At 51.7% G+C, this 22338-nt stretch overlaps 1 protein-coding gene across 1 annotated transcript in view; it reads left to right on the top strand.

Annotated features, from left to right (window-relative positions):
• DSCAML1 (DS cell adhesion molecule like 1) overlaps window positions 1–22338 on the top strand; it is a 344836-nt gene that overhangs the window by 276092 nt on the left and 46406 nt on the right. The window contains exons 10-12 of the mRNA XM_068988151.1: window positions 18628–18827; window positions 19380–19476; window positions 20088–20216. Of these exons, the coding sequence (XP_068844252.1) occupies window positions 18628–18827; window positions 19380–19476; window positions 20088–20216 (426 nt within the window). The remainder of the gene's footprint in view (window positions 1–18627; window positions 18828–19379; window positions 19477–20087; window positions 20217–22338) is intronic.

The following is a 22338-nucleotide window of genomic DNA, read 5'->3' as shown; positions in this document are numbered from 1 at the left end:
GGTCTTCCCAACCAGGATCTAACCCAAGTCTCCAGCATTGCAGGCAGATTCTTTACCATCTGAGCCACCAGGAAAGCCTATAAGTGCCTTAAAAAGCTACAAACAAGGGGATACAAAGAGAATCAGGATCAATTTTAATTTGGGTAGCCATTAAGGGAATAGTAAGGAAAGTTCCACAAAAGGAGCAGTTGCTAAGTAGGACTTGAAGGATGAGAAGGATGCTGACAAGAACCAAAGGAAGCCAAGGTCTTTCCATTCCAGGATGAGGACAAAGTATTGCAAGAGTGTGGAAGGCAGACAAGTCCATGCATTCCAGGTGGAACTTAGGGTTTCTGGTGGAGAGTGAAGGGAGGATAGGCAGGGAAAATACACATGAGGTGCTTGTGGGTTTTGGAAGCAAAAGGTTTTCTTTCTATGCTGTGTTGACTCTTGATATCAGGCACCAAACCAGAGTTGCAGAAGCCCAGGGGTCTGGTGCAGGTTGGGATTCCAGAACTGGTTCTTGGAGAATTCCTTTCCTCAAGGCCCCAGATCTCTAAGAATTTGTTAGAGGAAGCAAAAGCCTTTCCTAGTCCCTGGATACGCTTGTTGGCAACCATCCAGGCCCAGCTGGTCCCCAGTTCTCCCTGACCCCCAGAATGTGGGTGCTGCTGAGGCCATGCATACCTGAGCATACAGCCCAGCCTCAGCACTGTCACAGCACAGCACTTGACAGTTTACAAAGCCCATACCCAGCTTGTGATGTTGGCGCACAGTAGTTCCTTCTCAGGGAAGGAAAGATCCTAGATCAAGGGGACTGAGTGATAAAATCCCAGCTGAGACAGGTACTTGCCTCTATGGATTCATGTTTTGATAGAGAGAGCACAGACCAAGAGATGGAAGACTGGTTGCTGATCCCGGCTCTGTGACTCACTGGCTCTGAATCCACGAGCCATCCTTTCCCTTCTCTGGGCGTCAGTTTCCTCATTTGTACAGTGAACCCTGAACTAGAATCTAGAGCATAGCTGATCCCAGGGTCCCCATCAGCTCAGACAGTCTGTGATTCTAGCTATGTGCATGATCCTTTTAGGGCACCAGACCACCTCCCAGAACTTGGTTGAAAATAAATGTAATTAACAGATGAAAATACTGCATCCATGGGACTACCTTTTATCTCCCTGTTAAAATGTAAAATGAAACAAGAAAGATAATGACCAAAAGGAGGAGGAGGCAGTCCCCCTCCATCTGACAGTGGGGCAAAAGTAAAGCATCTTCAGAGAGAATGCTTCACCAAGAGGCAGGGACAAAGAAAGGCTGCTTAGTCTGAGGTGCAAGAGCCAGCTGTGTTCTGATGCCACTGCTGCATGGGACTCAGTCGTCCCTTTGTGCCACAGGTTACCTGACTAGACAGGTTCTGTTACACCCCCAGACTCCCCTCCACTCTGTGAAGGCTCCAGTGATGGGCCCAAGGCAAAGCCCACGGCTGATTAAACCTATAAGGGCTCTTTGTTTGGTCTGGGTTTTGATTTGTTTGTTTAGCAAAATGTCAGACCAATTAAAGCCAGATCCAAGAGCCCTCCAGAGCTCACAGGCAGCTGCAGAACCACAGAATTCAAGAGGGAGGAGAGGAGGAGCCAAGTGGGGAGAAGGGGGGAGTGGAGGGAGGGGGACCCACCCTGGTAGAAGGAAGTCCCGAGCCTGGGTAGACCAGGTCATCTACCAGCGGTTGACCATTGGTGCAGAGGCTGGGATACAGAACCTTGGAAAGACAATTGTCTATCCAGTGACCTGAGATGTTCCTAATTTCACATTTGCTCAAAGGTAACTCCTTCTGTTGGGCAGAAGCAGCCCCTCCCTTGGACCTGGTGGCCAGGGCTCCTCCTCTAGAGCTTCTTCTGCCCTCCTCAGCCCCCACCCTTCCCACGGGGCAAGGAACCTATGACCAAAGGACACGGCTGTCCAGAACCCACTCCTCCGTTTCCCGACCATGCTCCAGGCACCCAGGCTGGAGACATCCCGTCACCAGGCCAGGCTCCCTCCTGCGGCCCCCACTGAACCCTGGTCAGGAGGTCCCAGCCTGAGCACACCCCCCCTATGCAGGACCCAGGGAGGCCAAAATGAGTAGCCGTAGCTTAGCAGACAGGAAGATCCTGACCAGGGAAACAAGAGTCCCGACTTCCTGTCCCCATGTGCCCCCACTGCTTCCAGATAAACCGGGGTCAGTCCCTCTCTCTCCCTGAGGCTCAGATTGCTCGTCTGTTCAGAGAAGTCATGACCTTTCTCTCCCTTTGCCTCAGCCCCTGAGGCGTTAACAGAGCTCAACAAGGGAGTGATACTTGCTGTGCCAGCGGAGACCCAGTGGGGCATGTGAGCACAGCTCCAGAACCTACCTTGCAGAAGCCCTTGGTGTTTCAGGGCAGCGGTCACCAACTTTTTTGGCCCCAGGGACCGCTTTCATGGAAGACAGTTTTTCCATGGACTGAGGCCGGAGGGTGGTTTCAGAATGATTCAAGCATATTACATTTATTGCACACTTTATTTCCATCATTTTTACATCAGCTCCACCTCAGGTCAGCTGGTCTAAGATCCCAGGGGTTGCATGCTCAGTCGTGTCCTACAACTCTTGCAGGCCCATGGACTGTAGCCCCCACTCCTTGCATTCCCTGCGCTTCGTCCCCACCAGCCCTCAGGACGCCATCAGGCTCCTGTCTGGGCCTCTCAGGTCTACAGAGACTTGAGACCTGCAAAGTCAAGATTCTGAGAAAACTTCCTCCTGCTCGTGTGATTCACGCCCAGGCCTGCCACTCCCACAGGCAGCAGGTGCCCACCCCAGGGCCAGGTGCTGTCCACAGCGCTGAGAGTGTGATAGGGGTGAGCTCCCCACAGGGCAAGGGCAGTAACGCCCACAACCTCCCACCTCAGGCAGCCCCTCCAGCTCCACGGGGACTGGCTGTGACTGTCCTCCTGGAAACTCAGTGTAGGGAATTTCTGTCACACACTGGAACCTTGTATTTGCTCCCTAGAGCCGCTGTAACAGAGTTCCACAAACCAGGTAGCTTGAAAGAACAGAATTATATTCTCCCACAGTTCTGGAAGGCTCAAAATTCCAGGTGCCGGTAGGGCTGTGCTGTCTCTGCAGGCTCTAAGGGAATTTGTTTTTCTTGCCTCTGCCGGTGGCTGCCAGCCATCCTTGGCATCGGTCCCCCAGATGGGAGTCTCTGCCTGCATCTCCCTGGGTGTCTTCACGCCAGCTTCCCTCTGTGTGTGTCTCCCCTCTCCTTCTTATAAGGACACCAGTCATAGTGGACTACGGGCCCTTCCTACTCCAGGAAGACATCTCTTTAAAAAATATCTATTTATGTGTATTTACTTGGCTGTGCAGGGTCTTAGCTGTGGCACACGGGTCTTCCATCTTTGTTGTGGCACACGGGATCTTTAGTTGCAGCATGTGGGATCTAGTTCCCTGACCAGGGATCGAAGCCGAGGACCCCTGCAGTGTGGGAGCCTGGAGTCTGAGCCACTGGACCGCCAGGGAAGTCACAAGACATTACTAATAGTTGATATCTACAAAGATCCTATTTCCAAATAAGGCCATGTTCACAGGTACCAGAGTCTAGGACTCGAGATATCTTTGGGGGGAACATGAGTCAAACCACAACAATCCCCAGGCCCAGTGGTTTAGTGTTCACAGCTGCTTCCTAGAACTCTGGGAGCAGAAGTGCCCTCCTTTTCAGGATGCCACCACTGCCCTTGTCTGAATACACCCAGCCTCCTCACCAAAACTCTTTCTTGGTCGAGCGAGAGCTGATGAGCCCAGCCTCCCCTGTGCATTAGCCCTAGAGCAGGGGTCAGCAAACGGCCAATGGCCATATCTGGCCAGCTGCCCCTTTTGCTGGAGCACAGCCGTGCCCATCCTTCACACCCTATTACCTGTGGCTGCTTTCAGAGCTACAGCCACTGAATTGAGTCACTGAAACACAGACCTGTGGCCTGCAAAGCTTAGTATATGTGTAAGTACTGTGGGTCTTTTGCAGGAAAGTTTAGGGTATTCACAACAATGACCCCAAAATACTACCTTCCGAGTAATTAAAGAAAGATGGGGCAATGTCTCCTTTTGCCTCTGAAAGGATTCTGATGTTCAGGCTCATTTCAGAGTTAAGTGTTTTCTCATCTCTAAGGTGGGGATAAAAGTACTACCCACCCCCTTGGGTTGGAGCTGGTGGATTTAATGAAATAATTCAAATAGAGCATTAACCAGGGTGCATAGCACATAATGAACATTCAATAAACATCAGCTATTTTCATTATTGCTATCATTTTCCTGTTATTCTGGGAAGTGTAGAAGACCAAAGGTGAGGGAAAACCAGGTCTCACCCTCACATGAGAAAACTAGCCCCCACCTCCTGACCCCTGACCCTGTGCTTCTGCTTCTCAGCAAGCAGCCAAGAGAGGGACTGACTGATCCATTTTCTGGCTGGAGAAAGCGAGGCCTGGTGAGTTTGAAGGCCTTGGCCGGCCCACCAGGCAGCAGAAACAGGGCTGCAGTCCAAATGTCAAAGGCTCCACGGTTCTCCATGACCCGCACCCCACCCCCTTCAACACACACGCTGTTTGTCAGTTCTGTGCCCCATGCACACGGGCAGTGGATGGCTAGGATCCCCCCGGCACCTCCCCACCAGCTCTTGGAGCCAAGGCTGATTGCTTCCATGCAATTTGAATTAATCTCATGCTTCAGGTGGAGCTTGGCTAATCAGGGGAGACAAGAAGCCGAAGTGGGTGCAATCAAATTAACAACGCTAGGCCCTGGCTCTTTAAGAAGGAGAAAACAAAGCAGGCACCAGAAGGCACCTCCCCCCACCCCAACCAGCTCTTCCCTGGGGAAGCCTGGCACGGCTGCCAGGGCTGAGCAGAGCTTCTCCCACCCTACCCCACCCTGGGCCGACCACCCCACGCGCCAACAATGCCCCTTTGTGGCAGCTTATCTCACACCGCCAAACAGCCTGTGGTTCTTGTCGGCATCTTGTTAACAAGGAGCAGAGACACAAGCCTTTGCGGGGAGGGGGGGAAGTGGGCTGAGTTGGGGGGAAGGAGGGGCCCACTCACCTCGAATGGGTGAATGGGTGCCTGTATTCCTTTCAGAAACAAAAGGAGATTGAGCCTCCTAGCTGGGCAGCTCCCTTCTCCCCTGGGGAGGAGGGCCTGCAGAACTCTCTGGAGCCTTCAGGGCATGTGCTGTCCCCTGGAGAAGGAGTCCATCCAGAAAAGCATTTTAACATGTCAGAGAGTGCATCCTTTTTAGCAAAAAAAAGAAAACTACGGGACTCCTGGAGAGATTTCAGTTAGACTCTCAGAAGGACTTCCTGAAACAGTCAAGTCAGGTCCTTGGGGTTGACGAAGAATACCGTGACTTTGCTGCTCTTCCAACCCTCCTGGCCTTGAGGTCGTCCTCCCTGAGGAGAGGAGGGACCAGAGGGGCATCCACTTGAATGGGGAGGGGCGAACCATCCAGCCCTGTGGTTCTTCCCTCAGACCTTGTGAGTAGCTCCTGAAGCCCCTCTCCCAGGCCGTCCACCTGGAAAAACAGAACAGCCTAACCCCTGGGTGTCCCGGCTCCCAGACCCATCTGCTTCACCCCCAGTTTGGCTGCGCTTCTCTTCAGGGATGCGGCGGTCTTTGCACGCCCCTTCTGCTCCCCCACCTCCTGCCCTTCTTCAACCAGCGTCACATCAGCGGTAGAATCACAGGTGCCCTGAATCCTGGCTTTGCTGCTCTCTAGCTGTGTGGCCTTGGGCAATTTACTTCTCTAAGCCTCAGTTTGCCCATCTATAAGTGAAAGTGTTAGACACTCAGCCGTGTCCAAACTCTTGAAGACCCCTGCCAGGCTCTTCTGTCCATGGAGTTCTCCAAGCAAGAATACTGAAGGGCGTTGCCATTCCCTTCTCCAGGGGATCTTCCCAACCCAGTGATGGAGTCGGGGTCTCCTGCATTGTGAGCAGATTCTTTACCATCTGAGTAAAGTGGGAGTAAAAACAGGGTTGTTGTTATGAGGATTAAATGAGTGAATGCATTTGAAGGAATGCAGAATAGTGTCTAGCAAATAGTAAGCCCTCAATAACGTAAACTTCCAGGATTATCCTGTACTGGTGCCCCAAGCTTCTTTTTTTTAAAATCTTTAAATACGTATTTATTTTGTTTATTATTGGCTGCACCGGGTCTTAGTTGTACCATGCGGGATCTAATTCCCCACCAGGGATCAAACTCGGGCCCCCTGCATTGGGAGTGTGGAGTCTTAGCCACTGGACCGCCAGGGAAGTCCCCCAAGCTTCCTTTTGAAGCGTAGCATTCCGCACCACTTCCCCATTTTATCAGGCTTCTCCCAACAGCTGGTGGCATTCACGTCCTTTTTCTTCCACATCCTCCTTCCCACACGCACTGCTCTTCTCCTCTGGGTATTGGGAACTGAATCTTCCCTCCCTGGTGATTTGGGGACTGTCAGAAACACCAGCTGAGCTCCAATCACCAGCGGAAGAGAGGGAGGGCCACAGAGACAGAGAAGGCCAGCTCATCGGCTCCCTGACTCCTGCCCCCAGGCCCGGCCAGCCCTGGACTGGCCCCTGGCCCCGCCCCCTCCAGTTCTCAGCTTCCAGCTCTCCCTTTGGAATTCCTCCATGCCATGCCACTCCCACCCAGCTTCCCACTTCTGGGACAAAGCCCACGATGGGAGAACAGCCCACCAGGGCAGCAGGAGAGAAGTCTGGATCAAACCAGAGGAAGGGATGCTGGTGAGCTGTCAGGGGACTTGGGGCGTCTTCTTGGCACTCCCCAGCTGTGTGACTATTTAGACAAACCACGTAGCCTCTCTGAACTTCCATTGCCTCACTGGTACTCTTGGTGCTAAAATCCCCCAGGCCACCTTCTTAACAGGAACATCCTGATAAAGGATGTTCCTGTGCTCTTAAACTGCAAAGATCAGCCCAACCCAGCTTATGCATGGGACCCCAGAGAAGGGGGAAGCTGGAGGGGCCAGGGAGAGTCCAAGTAGGTGCAGAGTTTATAATCCTCAAAGCAGGGTCCAGGGGCCCTAGGACTCCATCCCCAAGCCTGAGGGGCTGGTCAGAAAGTCTGTGGATGCTGGGGGTGAGAGGAAGCAGAGCTGTCTCCTGGTGTTTTAAAAATCTATCAGCCTCTCACATCAAATTAAAATGTAAATAGCAGCTGGTCTGGGCAGGACCTGGGGGTGACAGGAGCCAGCCTGCGAGTAATTTCACAGACGGGAAGCGGTTACATCGGATTCTGACAACTGTCTTGTTTCTGAAATTGATTTCCTCTCCCCTCGCCTTGCTGCCCCAGGAGGGCCCTGGAGCGCGGGGAGGGGGTTGAGTCCGCTGCGGTAGGGCGGGGCAGCCAGTGCCTTTCTCCTCTCTGTGGCTCCTGCCAGTAAAGCCCCATCAGGCCCGGGAGGAGGAAATTTGGGAGTTGTGCAAGGCTCTAAGGCCACAGGAGAGGCGCCCAGGGCCTGGGATCCTGCATCCTTCCCACAAATACATGCTAGGTCCTGAGCAGGGTGCTTGTACCCCAGAGAGTCTCACAATCAGAGATAAGGACACTGCAGTATGACATGCACCGTGCCAGGAACGCTTGATGCCCATAGGAGGGGTATCTGCAGTGACATGGGTGTCAGGGGAGGGCCTTGGGAGTCATCAGGAAGCCCCTTTGGGTTCTACCAGGGTTTGCCCCAATCTGGCCTAGTGTTGGAGGTTGGCGCCAGGGTTGTAAAGCTCTAATCAGACTGGCCCAGCTCCCCCCAGGACCTCCCACAGGACCCCAGGGAAGAACCCACCCTCCCCACCTAGAGCGGTTGTGTGTTCAGGGGCAGCTCACCCACTTGGGTCTCCCTGATGCCCTCAAGCCTGGCCTCTCCCTGTTGCCCAGTCCCCAGAGAATCTCCCACTGCACCCTTCTTTGTAAAAAGAAATTAGGTTTCCTTGGCTGTTAATTGAATCACACTGCAGGAAAGCAGAGAAGTTGTATCTCATTAAAGCCTCCTGGGTCCTACTGGGGCCCTGTGTTGCCTCTGTGGCTGCTATTAGCGCTTGTCATGTAGAACTCAGCCCTGTGTCTGTGCAGCAGCCCCCACCCTCCTGCCCATCTCTCGCGTGGAAAGTGAGGCTGGTAAGTCTTACTTCTCACGGTCATTGGTGGTGGTGGTGGCTAGTGAGCCATGACCCAAGAGGCCAGAGCATCCGTCAGATAGCCTGCTCCATCGGGGGTACTGTGGGCATAGGGAGGCCGTGGTACTTGGTCAAGAAATACATTGGAACCCAGGCTTTGGAGCTGGGGAACAATAACAGTACCTACCCCAGATGACTTAATTCATGTAAAGTACTAGAATACTGCCAGCACGCAGTACAAGAACATTCTCAGTAAAAGGCAGCCATAAAAATGTGTGTGTGTGTGTAGAGGGAGGGTACGCTTTTGTAATGCAGGACTGTGGGTAGATATGTGTTAGGCAGTTACATTAGGCTGTTGACATGCAACTGACAACTACATCAGGGCACACGTGTGTCACACAACCTGTGAGTTTGCAGTAAAAGCATCGAGTGCAGGCTGTGAGGGTGACTGTTTGTGACGGTCCGTTGGGGGCGTGTTTTTGACATTGTCTGTGTGCAATGCACACATTGCATATATGTGCCCCTCCAGGTGGCTACACCTGAACATCTCTCTCGGGACTTCTCTGGGTCTGCCTTCCACCCAGAAAGCGCTCTGGGGCACAGCCGGGTCTCGGTGCAGTGAGGGTTCAATTGTGTTTACCAGTGCGATTCAGTGGAGCAGAGAGACCTTCTGATCCAGAGCAAGAAGCAAGGGGGGGACCAGGGGACTGGAGAGCAGATGGGGCGGGGCAACTGTCGCCCTGGGCTCCCCTCTGTTAAGGGGCTGCCTCGTTAAGTGCAGCAGCCACGAAGGCGGAGGCCCCCAGTGTGTGACTCAGGAGGGCATCCAGGACCTGGGAGACCTGGACAGGGTCTGGGAGGAGGGGCGCAGCAGCAGAGTCCTGTCTGTGGTTGACAGGCAGACTGCGGAGGACACGAAGGAAAGAGGAGGCAAGTCCCCTGTTTCTTGCCCAGGACGAGGGGCTGCAGACCCCTATAAGCAAGAAGAGCTTGCCCAGTGAGCCAGACTGCCCACCACCTTTCATCTCTCCTGACACCTGGACATCCGCGGAGGCCCAAAGCATGAGCATCTCTCCAGGCCTCGCTGGAATCTTCTCTGTGCTGCCTAGGCGGTCTAGTGTGGGGAGCCGACTGCCTCTGCTGCAGCCCTTTCCCTAAACAGCACACACCCCTGGAAAACTGCTTCTCGGGCCAAACAAGAGGCCTGCCTTCTCCCTTTGTAAAGAGCTGCTGTTTTCAGCCTCCCTTCAAACTGCATGAAGTCTGTCCGTCTTCCTGATCACACTCCAGCTTGTCAACGTCCTCCGTGAAGTAGAGAGCCCAGAACGAGACATGATGCTTCACAAGTGATCTGGAGCTTGTCATTCTATGTTCTGAAGACCTGAGCACTAGTTTTCACGGCATCAGCTCACCTTCCACCATTAGTATTAGAGCTTCATGTCTTAAGAATCATCTCTTCCCTAATATCTCTAATAGTGGAGATTGAAAGTGAAAGTTGTTCAGTCGTGTCTGACTCTTTGTCACCCCATGGACTACACAGTCCATGGAATCCTCCAGGCCAGAATACTGGAGTGGGTAGCCTTTCCCTTCTCCAGGCGATCTTCCCAACCCAGGGATCGAACCCAGGTCTCCCACATTGCAGGTAGATTATTTACCATCTGAGCCACAAGGGAAGCCCAAGAATACTGGAGTGGTTTCAGTTCAGTTCAGTCGCTCAGTTGTGTCTGACTCTTTGAAACCCCATGAATCTCAGCACGCCAGGCCTTCCTGTCCATCACCAACTCCCAGAGTTCACTCAGACTCACGTCCATCGAGTCAGTGATGCCATCCAGCCATCTCATCCTCTGTCGTCTCCTTCTCCTCCTGCCCCCAATCCCTCCCAGCATCAGAGTCTTTCCCAATGAGTCAACTCTTCACACGAAGTGGCCAAAGTACTGGAGTTTCAGCTTTAGCATCGTTCCTTCCAAAGAAATCCCAGGGCTGATCTCCTTCAGAATGGACTGGTTGGATCTCCTTGCAGTCCAAGGGACTCTCAAGAGTCTTCTCCAACACCACACTTCAAAAGCATCAATTCTTCGGCACTCAGCTTTCTTCACAGTCCAACTCTCACATCCATACATGACCACAGGAAAAACCATAGCCTTGACTAGATGGACCTTAGTCGGCAAAGTAATGTCTCTGCTTTTGAATATACTATCTAGGTTGGTCATAACTTTTCTTCCAAGGAGTAAGCATCTTAATTTCATGGCTGCTGTCACCATCTGCAGTGATTTTGGAGCCCAAAAAAATAAAGTCTGACACTGTTTCCACTGTTTCCCCATCTATTTCCCATGAAGTGATGGGACTAAATGCCATGATCTTCGTTTTCTGAATGTTGAGCTTTAAGCCAACTTTTTCACTCTCCACTTTCACTTTCATCAAGAGGCTTTTTAGCTCCTCTTCACTTTCTGCCATAAGGGTGGTGTCATCTGCATATCTGAGGTTACTGATATTTCTCCCAGCAATCTTGATTCCAGCTTGTGCTTCTTCCAGCCCAGCGTTTCTCATGATGTACTCTGCATAGAAGTTAAATAAGCAGGGTGACAATATACAGCCTTGACGTATTCCTTTTCCTATTTGGAACCAGTCTGTTGTTCCATGTCCAGTTCTAACTGTTGCTTCCTGACCTGCATACAGGTTTCTCAGGAGGCAGGTCAGGTGGTCTGGTATTCCCATCTCTCGAAGAATTTTCCACAGTTTGTTGTGATCCACACAGTCAAAGGCTTTGGCATAGTCAATAAAGCAGAAATAGATGTTTTTCTGGAACTCTCTTGCTTTTTCCATGATCCAGCAGATGTTGGCAATTTGACCTCTGGTTCCTCTGCCTTTTCTAAAACCAGCTTGAACATCTGGAAGTTCACGGTTCATGTATTGCTGAAGCCTGGCTTGCAGAATTTTGAGCATTACTTTACTAGCATGTGAGATGAGTGCAGTTGTGCGGTAGTTTGAGTATTCTTTGGCACTGCCTTTCTTTGAGATTGGAATGAAAACTGACCTTTTCCAGTCCTGTGGCTATGCTGAGTTCTCCAAATTTTCTGACATATTGCATGCAGCACTTTCACAGCATCATCTTTCAGGATTTGAAATAGCTCAACTGGAATTCCATCACCTCCACTAGCTTTGTTCATAGTATTGCTTTCTAAGGCCCACTTGACTTCATATACCGGATGTCTGGCTCTAGGTGAGTGATCACACCATCGTTATTATCTGGGTCGTGAAGATCTTTTTTGTATAGTTCTTCTGTGTATTCTTGCCACCTCTTCTTAATATCTTCTGCTTCTGTTAGGTCCATACCATTTCTGTCCTTTATTGAGCCCATCTTTGCATGAAATGTTCCCTTGATATCTCTAATTTTCTTGAAGAGATCTCTAGTCTTTCCCATTCTGTTCTTTTCCTCTATTTCTTTGCACAGATCGCTGAGGAAGGCTTTCTCATCTCTTCTTGCTATTCTTTGGAACTCTGCATTCAGATGCATATCTTTCCCACTGGAGTGGGTAGCCTATCCCTTCTCCAGCAGATCTTCCCGACCCAGGAATCAAACTGGGGTCTCTGGGGACTCCTGCATTGCAGGCAGATTCTTTACCAACTGAGCTATGAGGGAAGCCCTGTATAGTAGAGATTATATCCTACTAATCTACTATACAGATGAGTAGACTATAATAACTAATACTGTTTATTAGTATGACCAGGGGCAAACTGCTTCCCTGTGCAACCTCAGGTTTCCTCATTTGTAAAAGGAAAGGTCTGTGTTCAGTTCAGTTCAGTTGCTCAGTCATGTCCGACTCTTTGTGACCCAATGGACTGCAGCACGCCAGGCTTCCCTGTCCTTCACCAACTCCTGGAGCTTACTCAAACTCATGTCCATCACGTCAGTGATGCCATCCCACCTTCTCATCCTCTGTCATCCCCTTCTCCTCCCGCTTTCAGTCTTTCCCAGCATCAGTGTCTTTCCAATGAGTCAGTTCTTCGCAACAGGTGGCCAAAGTATTGGAGTTTCAGCTTCAGCATCAGTCCTTTCAATGAATATTCAAAACTTTAGGATTTCCTTTAGGATTAACAGGTTGGATCTCCTTGCAATACAAGGGACTGCCAAGAGTCTTCTCCAGCACCACAGTTCAAAAGCATCAATTCTTCTGCACTCAGCTTTCTTTATAGTCCAACTCTCACATCCATACATTACTACTGGAAAACCATAGCTTTGACTAGACGGACCTATGTTGGTAAAGTAATGTCTCTGCTTTTTAATATGCTGTCTAAGTTGGTCACAGCTTTTGTTCCAAGGAGCAAGCATCTTTTAATTTCATGGCTGCAGTCACTATCTGCAGTGATTTTGAAGCCCCCAAAATAAAATCTCTCACTGTTTCCATCATTTCCCCATCTATTTGCCATGAAGTGATGGGACTGGATGCCATGATCTTCATTTTCTGAATGTTGAGTTTTAAGCCAAATTTTTCACTCTCCTCTTTCATCAAGAGGCTCTTTAGTCCTTCACTTTCTGCCATAAGTGTGATATCATCTGCATATCTGAGGTTATTGATATTTCTCCCAGCAATCTTGATTCCAGCTTGTGCTTCTTCCAGCCCAGCGTTTCTCATGATGTACTCTGCATATATGTTAAATACGTAGGGTGACAATATACAGCCTTGACGTATTCCTTTCCCAGTTTGGAACCAGTCTGTTGTTCCATGTCCAGTTCTAACTGTTGCTTCCTGACCTGCATACAGGTTTCTCAGGAGGCAGGTCAGGTGGTCTGGTATTCCCATCTCTTGAAGAATTTCCCACAGTTTGTCGTGATCCACACAGTCAAAGGCTTTGGCATAGTCAGTAAAGCAACAGTAGATGTTTTTCTGAACTCTCTTGCCTATTCGATGATTCAGCAGATGTTGGCAATTTGACCTCTGGTTCCTCTGCCTTTTCTAAAACCAGCGTGAACATCTGGAAGTTCACGGTTCCTGTATTGCTGAAGCCTGGCTTGCAGAATTTTGAGCATTACCTTACTAGTGTGTGAGATGAGTGCAATTGTGTGGTAGTTTGAGTATTCTTTGGCACTGCCTTTCTTTGGGATTGGAATGAAAACTGACCTTTTCCAGTCCTGCGGCTACTGCTGAGTTCTCCAAATTTTCTGGCATATTGCATGCAGCACTTTCACAGCATCATCTTTCAGGATTTGAAATAGCTCAACTGGAATTCCATCACCTCCACTAGCTTTGTTCATAGTATTGCTTTCTAAGGCCCACTTGACTTCACATTCCAGGATGTCTGGCTCTAGGTGAGTGATCACACCATCGTGATTATCTGGGTTGTGAAGATCTTTTTTGTATAGTTCTTCTGTGTATTCTTGCCACCTCTTCTTAATATCTTCTGCTTCTCTTAGGTCCATACCATTTCTGTCCTTTATTGCGCCCATTTTTGCATGAAATGTTCCCTTGATATCTCTAATTTTCTTGAAGAGATCTCTAGTCTTTCCCATTCTGTTGTTTTCCTCTATTTCTTTGCACGGATCACTGAGGAAGGCTTTCTTATCCCTCCTTGCTATTCTTTGGAACTCTGCATTCAGATGGGTTTATCTTTCCTTTTCTCCTCTGCCTTTAGCTCTGTTTCTTCATTTGTAAAAGGAAGGGTCTGTGTAGATCATCTGTGTGCTTAGTCACTCAGTTGTGCCCAACTCTGCGACCCCAGGGACTGTAGCCCACCAGGCTCCTCTAGCCAAGACTACTGGAGTGGGTTGCCATTCCCTTCTCAAGGGGATCACCCAACCCAGGGATCGAATCCACATCTCCCACATTGCAGGGTCGTTCTTTACCATCTGAGCCACCAGGGAAGCCCATGGATCATCTATACCCATGCCCTTCAGTAGAAACAAAATGCAAGCTGGCTATATAATTTAAAATCTTCTAGTTGTCGCATGTTCAAAAAATAAAAAGAAACAGGTGAGATTCACTGTGATAGTATATTTTATGTAACCCAGTATATCTAAAATATTAACGTGTGATCAACATAAAATTATTAAGGAGCTATTTTACATTCTTTTTCTTTTCTTCCTGTGTTTTCGAAATCCAGGATACACTTTACATCACAGCACAACCTACTTTGGACCGGCCATGTTTCTAATGGCCAAGAGCCCTGTGGCTAGTGGCTGCGATAGTGACCGCTATCTGGGTTCTGGAATTCTAAGACTTTGTGATTCTGTAAAATAGCTGGCAAGTGACATCTTAAGGTGTGCATGTATTTATCTGATGCCTTTCTCAGAACAGGAGAGGGACATGAGACCCTTAGGGTGGGAACAGTATCCAGGTTTCTTGAGGAGTTGCTACATGGCAAGCACTTCATATATACAAACCCTGATTGCCCCCATAACAGCTCTGCGGGATTAACACCCATGTCTCCACATCACAGATGGTGAGTCTGAGGCTCGGAGAAGTCAAGTTGCCTGTGTTAAAGACCTCATAGCTGGGTAGAAATGCATCCACTTGGCCCCTGAGCTCTTCAAGCTGGGGGAGCCCACAGAAACAGTCTCTTCTTCTTGACAGACGGGCTCCCCTGAACCTGCCCTGAGCTGTGGGGCTCTGAGAACACTGGGGCTGTTGTGCGCTGCTCTTTGCCATAACAATGGTGAAGAGATCCCACCCCTGACCCCAGGTGCGGTTAATGCTCAGGGCTGAAGGACCAGTTAGGCTCTTGAGGTCTTATTGTCTCTGATTGTCTCTGTGTCTGTCTCTTAACAAGCCTGCATGGGAAGACTCTGTGAGGCAGGACTGGCATGTATGGACGCACAGGCTGTGCACTGCTCAAAGGTGCATAGCCTAAGGGACAAGTAGAGTCTGGAACCCAGTTCCTACTCTACTGGCCAAGCTGTGGCTCCTGGCACCATGGGGCAACCAGCCAGAGGAATGCCTTTGTAATTCACACACAGGCCCTGGACAGGCGGGTGCAGCCCCACCTGGAGAGCGAAACAGGGATGAACTGCCAGCTTCTCACCCAGGTACAGAGCCTTGAAGTACTCCTACCAAAGAAAGACTCATCCTTTCCCCTTCTACCTTGGGCCTCTGACCTATGCTGAGGCTTGAGCGTGCCCCCACCCCCTTCACATGCACACACACACACACACACACACACACACACACACACACACCCCTTGTCATGAACATCCCCTGGCCTCCTCTTCAGTTTCAGCAGCAGCCTCTTGATAGCAGGGACTCCTCTTGCCTAGGGGCTAGGCCCTCTTGCCTAAGGGGCTGAGCCTCTCAGGGCTCAGGCCTCCCAGGGGTGCCAGGTCACAGGCTCTGACCATTCACATCTGAGAAGTAGAAACAGCCCTAAGGCCCCTCCCCACCCGCACATCCCGGCATTTTAGTCCTTCAGGAAAGATGGAGGCTTCTGCAATGCAAGGCCCGACTTGTTGATGTAAAATCTTACTCTATATTCCACCCAGGTTTATACGAGTGAATTATGCAAATCTTTGATGGAAAAATATTCCTCCGCACATCCTTGAGAGTGTAAAACCTTAGTCAATAATTCATACTCGCATGTCTCTGACTGCAGGCTTTTTCTTCATTATAACTTGCACCTCGTTATTTGTCTTCCGAGTTTTATTGTATATCTTGGTGTAATGCCGTGCATTATAAAATTTATCTGCCTCATTATTTGATGAGCCAGGGCTGAGGATTATGCTAAGATGTTGGTGTAGGGGCCGGGGGACCAGGACTGCCTTCAGGATCCAGCCCCATGTGAGAGAAGGTAGAGGAGGTGGCTGGCTGCATGGTGACTTTAGGGGACACCTGAAACCACCCTTCACCCCCCACACTGGTTCCAGATGTCCCCTCATGCACTGACTGGCATCCCAGGTCACACCATTACAGCGCCTTGCCTTCATTCCTTTCTCCAAAGGCTTGCTTGTCCTTAGAAGTCAGATGACCCTGGAGAGTATGCTGGGAAGAATGTTGTCTGAGTAGGTGTTTAAACTGGAGAGGAAGGAATTCCCTGATGGTCCAGTGGTTAGGACTCTGAGCTTCCACTGCAGGGGTCCTGGGTTCCATCCCTGGTCAGAGAACTAAGATCCTGCATGCCCAGCCAAAAAACAAAAAACTGGCGGGCAGAGAATTCCTGAGGATGCTAGGAGGGAAAGGAAGGGGCAGCCACTGCAGTGGATCAGGGATGCGGTACCCAGAGGGGAGTCCGCAGGGTGGGGAGCGTAAAGAGAGAGAAGACAGGTTCCTCTTGTGCCATAACCCGAGCAGGCCAGTGAGGAGAGGATGCTCAGTGTGAGCAGAGGGCCTCCCCTAATGGCAGGGGTGGAGAATGCAGCGCCCCCTAATGTGTCTACTCTAGCGTGGCTCATGGGTCCTCCTAGGAAGAGAGTCCTGGGGACCTGTACTCTAAGAAGCAAGGTCTCCTGGGAAATTGGTGAGGAAATGGCAAGGACAGGGACGGTCCTCCAGCTGCATTGAATCTCTTACCTCTCTGGGAACTGCCCTGCACATCGTTGCCTCTGGGCCTTTGTTCCAGCAGTTTCCACCCCCAAGGGTTCCCTTGCCTCTGCTCTCCCCATTTGTATCACTGCACGTCAGACGGTGAGCAGTTCTCCTAGCACAGTGCTTAGCAACCTTTCCTGGAACTGCTGTTGTGCTGTCTGTTCTCACCACTGCAGCGAAGCTCCCAGAGGTCAGGTTTGTCCCACTCACCGTAGCTCCAAAACCCAGGGTAGCCCTGTTGCCTAGTAGGTGCACCATCAGTGTTTGTTGAATGGCTGGGTGATGCCCTTGCAGATGCTCCTTCGCCAAAATCAATTTCTCCTAATACCTCCCTGAAAAACTCAGATTTTCTTCATGTTCATGTTGCTTAAGCAGGTCTCTACCTCTGCCCCCCCTTACCCCCTCCTCCCAGGAGACAAGGATCCTGGGGCCGAGACCGTCTTTCCCTCTGCCCCACCTTCCTCCTGCTGCTGATGCTCAGGCCCAGAGGAGGGTCAAGAATGAGAGGCCTCTGCTCACGGTAGTGGGAGGCTCTCCTGATGGCCAGCCAGGGCCTTGATTGTTTCATGACGATTATTTTCAGGTCAGTGGTGACGGGTGGAGTGGGGGAACCTATTAATGCACTTGTAGGATTTAATTATGATGCTGCTGGCCAGGGTTTTCTGTTGCATTTTGTTGGGAAGAACTGGGGAGTTTCTCAGCTGCCTGTGAGGGCCCTGCTGTCTAGAAGCAGGGGCTAAACCAGCTGACCTCTGTGAGAGCTTGAGCCAAGGACACAAGGCAGAGACCTCAGGCATGTCATCTGGGGTCACAGGCCTCCCTGTCGAAGGTGCATGGATCCAGTTCAAGGGATCCATGAATTGGGGCTGGGGTAAAATGGCATTTATTTTTCACTAACTTCTAACTGAAATTTTGTACTTCCATTCTGAACCATAAGCAACAAACCACAGTGGTAGCGGCACCTGTGACTGTCATTAATAGGTATTTTTGCATCACAGCTGTGGCAGATATCTGAAAATATCATTCATACTCATCACTGTTATGAAATTGTTCTAATATAACTCACCACTAGAATTTATTTCATAAAGAATAGTGAAGAATATATATTATGTGATGAACTATATCAAAAGTTTGCTTTTGAATGTTATTTGTATAACCATACTTTGGTATATCTGGTTTCCTTTGTCATTTTATGTATGATATACATTTCAAAGGACTCTGTTTATTGCCTTAAAGTGAATGAATGAATAGATAGACTGATTTGAGAAGGGGTCCATGGAATATCAGAACCCCTGATGAAGACAGAGGCTGCTCAGGTCATGGGTGGGCGGGGAGAAGGGGACAGGCAGTGAGGTTTTCTGTACCCACCTCCAACCATTATTAGAGCCTCTCCCTAGGGCAGATGGGGCTTCTCTAGAGGCTCAGTGGTAAAGAATCCAGCTGCCAATGCAGGAGACTCTGGTTCCATCTCTGGGCTGGGAAGGTCCCCTGGAGAGCGAAATGGCAACCCACTCCAGTATTCTTGCCTGGGAAATCCCATGGACAGATGAGCCTGGCGGGCTACAGTTTGTGGGGTCGCAGAACAGTCAGACACCACTGAGCAGCTAAACAACAATCCGTGGACGATGTGCTCCTGGGAGAGGGGCAGCCACGGGGCGGGGGGCAGCCACGGGGTGGGGTCATCCAGGGGGGCGGGTCATCCAGGGGGCGGGTCATCCAGGGAGCAGGGCAGCCAGGGGCGGGGGCAGCCAGGGGACGGGGCAGCCAGGGAGCAGGGCAGCCAGGGGCGGGGGCAGCCAGGGGGCGGGGCAGCCAGGGGACAGGGCAGCCAGGGGCGGGGACAGCCAGGGGGCGGGGCAGCCAGGGGGCAGGGCAGCCTGTAGCGGGGCCTCTGCGCAGGGCAAGTGCCCTCCCAGGGCTGGCTTTCCCCACTCACTGGGACCTCCTACACCTCCTTCCTTCCCCAGTCCCAGCCATGATCACCTCCCACCCCAACACCACCATCGCCATCAAGGGCCACGCCAAGGAGCTCAACTGCACAGCACGAGGCGAGCGGCCCATCATTATACGATGGGAGAAAGGGGACACGGTCATCGACCCCGACCGCGTCATGCGATATGCCATCGCCACCAAGGACAACGGCGATGAGGTTGTCTCCACGCTGAAGGTAAGCACCCATGCCCGTCTCAGGGGGAACCCAACTTTCAGAAAGTGGGGAGCCCACAGCTATTGCATCTGAATCCAAAAGAAGTAAACAGGAGTCTGGGAGCCCCACCCCGAAAAATACCTCTCCTTTCCTACCTATTTCCCTCCTTCACCCACCAGCCTATGCCTTGAGCCTCATCCTGTCTCCTTTCTGACAGCTCTACACTTTAAATGTATGGAATCCTCAGCCACGCCCTCCCTCTCCCCTCCCTCCTGGACCCCTGGGATCCTCCTTCCATCCTGGGACCCCTCAGCGCCCCCTCTCTCGTGGACCCCCAGCCTCCCCCCACTCCTAGAACCCCTTGGCCTCTCCCTGCACAGACTCTTCCACACTTCCATCCATTGAACTTTCTGGGAAGAGGAGCTCTTGACAAACCCTGGGTGGGTCCCCTCCAAGAAGAAGGTGGTCTTGCTGATCCCCCACTAGATGGGCCCCCTTCAGCAGATGGGCTGTAAAAGACTCTCCTCATTCCTTCCTCTCTCCGTACCCTCCACCCCTCCGCCTGCCTCCCAGCTCAAGCCTGCTGACCGTGGGGACTCTGTGTTCTTCAGCTGCCATGCCATCAACTCATATGGGGAGGACCGGGGCTTGATCCAGCTCACTGTACAAGGTACCCACCTGCCCCACGGCCCCAGCCCCCTCCTCTGGGCCCCGGTGCTCATTGCCAACTCCCCTCAAGAGTGGGGGACACTCCACACCCAAGGGCAGTGACAGGAAACAGCTCTGGAAAAAAGCCTCAGTCCACTCCCCCTCTTGCCCAGAGTGGTGCCATAGGGTCCTTCCAGGACACTGCAGACAGTGAGGTCTGTGATGGCTGTAGCCCCCATGGAGCACACTGTTGCCCCCAGAAGTGGGGGACCTGGCTTTGTGGGCCGGGACCCTGGGGGAGGTGTGAGGAGGGAAAGTCGAGATGGAAAACCTGGGAGCTCTGCATGGAGGGAAGCAGGCCATCAGCTGTGAGGGGTCCCTCCAAAAGGGGCTGAGGAAGAGAGGGGAACAGAGTGGAGACCCAGCACGCCCGCCTCTGCCTCTGAGCCCTGCTGCCAAGCTCCTCTACCCTCATGCTGCCTTGCCCAAACTCCAGGGCTCAGGACCCTCAGACAGACCCTTGTGTCACCAGTCCTCCCAGCACAGATCCCTTGATCTCTGCAGAGGGTCAGCAGGAGGCTGAGCTCTCTGCTGCCATCCTCACCCCTGCCCCCTTCCCTTGCCACTCCCCAGAGCCCCCTGACCCCCCAGAGCTGGAAATCCGAGAAGTGAAGGCCCGGAGCATGAACCTGCGCTGGACCCAGCGATTCGACGGGAACAGCATCATCACGGGCTTTGATATTGAGTACAAGAACAAAACAGGTAGGTGAGGGCTCGGCCCACCATGGCGCCTTGCACCACCTGCCTGGACAGTGTCCCTCCAGTGGGACGGCCCCTGGCTGTCAGGGCTGCCCATCTCAGACAGACACACAAGCCCTGTGACTTCCAAAGGGAGGGATATTGGTCAGGTAGGAAACCAGGGGGCAGATGGAAGGACCTCTCCAGTTGATAGGGAGAAAATGTCAGTCCATTCTTCCCAGGACTGACCCTGGGCAGATCCATAGGGTGGTCTCATTTAAAGCAACTTAAAAGGCCCTGAGCCAGGAGCTACTGGCTGTATCTGTGGGGTCAGAGACATCACAATTTCACTGGATCATCTAGGCACTCCGGGTTTGGGATGATGGGGTTGCTTGGGAGTCAGAGAAGCTGGTTTTTTCCCAAGAATGAGTCACTGGGGAGGTAGGAGTCCCTGGAAAGTTTAGATCTAAGTTTCTTCTTGTTAGAAGCCCTCCAAAACCCCTCCCTTGGGACTCTATTAATAGCGTCTAAGAGGTTGCCTTCTACTGTGAAGCCACTTAGAGCAAAGTGAACAATGGACCCCTGTGCCTCTGGGGAAACCAGAGACCCACAATCAAGTGGCAAGAATGGCAAGGAGGGGACAGATGACCTGGACAAGAGGCCAAGCCGTAGGTGATCACGTTTGTATCTGCGTGACTATTTCTAAAAGGTACAGGCGACAGGGGGCTGCGCCGGAAAGGGCCCCAGTGTGGCTTCAGTGCAGGTGAGAGAAGGAGAAACATACCCCTCCTCTTGGGTCCTTTCATACTTTCAGAATTCAAGACCATAAGCCCATATAAGCCTTTCAAAATAATTTTAAAATAAAACACAGAAAGCAAATCCGGAAAACTGAAGCCTCCCCAACCACCGTTCTCCCACCAACTCCAACTCATCTTCCAGGCCTCAGCATAGATCCAAGGTTTTGTTTCCTCAAAAGCCTTCCAGACCCTTCCTCTCTTTCTTAGCACAGCACACAGTCATTGGCTGGCTGACTATCCGCTCCACCAAAGTGTTAGCCCCAGGATGGCATCCACAGCTGTGTTTACCTCTTGAGAAGCCGCTCCGTCCAGGGCACTGGGTTCATCATTCCTGATGCAGGTTTCTACAGGAAGGAGCCCTTCCCTCAGAAGATTACAGTCTAATTGGGGAGAAAAGTCAGCTCAGAGCCAGACCTCCCGAGGTCACTGTCAGTGCAGAAGGAGGGCCACAGAGAGAAGGGGGCGCTGCACAACAGGGGTCGTCAGAGCAGCATCTCTCCCGTCCTTGCAGACGCTGCCTTGATTTGGGAGAAGATGGGGAGCTAACAGGGCCTAGACTCAGGGAGAGGGACAGGGCCGAACCCCAGCCAGGTGCAGTGCCCTCCAGGGAGTGGAGGGTCTAGCAGAGGGTTCACAGACCCAGTGGCGCTAGTGGTGAGGAATCCGCCTGCCAGTGCAGGAGACGTGGGTTCGATCCCTGGGTCGGGAGGATCCCCTGGAAAAGGAAATGGCAACCCACTCTAGTATTCTTGCCTGGAGAATCCTATGGACAGAACAGCCTGGCGGGCTACAGTCCAAGGGGGCACAGAGAGGTGGACATGCCTGAATGACTAAGCACACAGACCCAGTTTCTGGGTTTTTAGTCTTATTAGACTAAAAAGTGCTCTGGGCTCCAGGTTGGGAGGGGGCCTCTGGACTGAGCTTTTATTTCCTTGGGGAAGGTCATTGAAAGCCACTAGCCATGTCTAAGATCCTAGTGAGAGACTTAAGCACCTTGGCAGGGGTCATCAGGCGTCAGTGGGGAGGAGGGGTGTCCAAGAAGTGAGTGAGCAGGCTGCCACCGTCCTGTAGCTGGGACAGGTGATGAGCAGGGGCTGGGCAGTTGTGCAGGCAGAGGGCACAGAGAGGAGAGGAAGCCCATGGGTTCATCTCACATCTCAGGGCTTCCCAAGGCTGGGCACAAGCTTTCTAGGAGCCACACAAGAAGGGGCGGGTCTGTCCATAGCCAGCATCTCCCTGCCTGCTTGATGTAGCTGGCAGGGCTCTGTTCCTGTTGGGGGAGTGGATGCCCAGGCTGTCACTCGGGCCCCTCCCCTACTGCTCATTGGGACTGCCTCCCTGCCCTCCTC

The sequence above is a fragment of the Capricornis sumatraensis genome, chromosome 16 (genome assembly GCF_032405125.1).
Source record: "Capricornis sumatraensis isolate serow.1 chromosome 16, serow.2, whole genome shotgun sequence".
Classification (NCBI taxonomy): Eukaryota; Metazoa; Chordata; class Mammalia; order Artiodactyla; family Bovidae; genus Capricornis; species Capricornis sumatraensis.
This window is presented reverse-complemented; position numbering and strand designations above follow the sequence as displayed.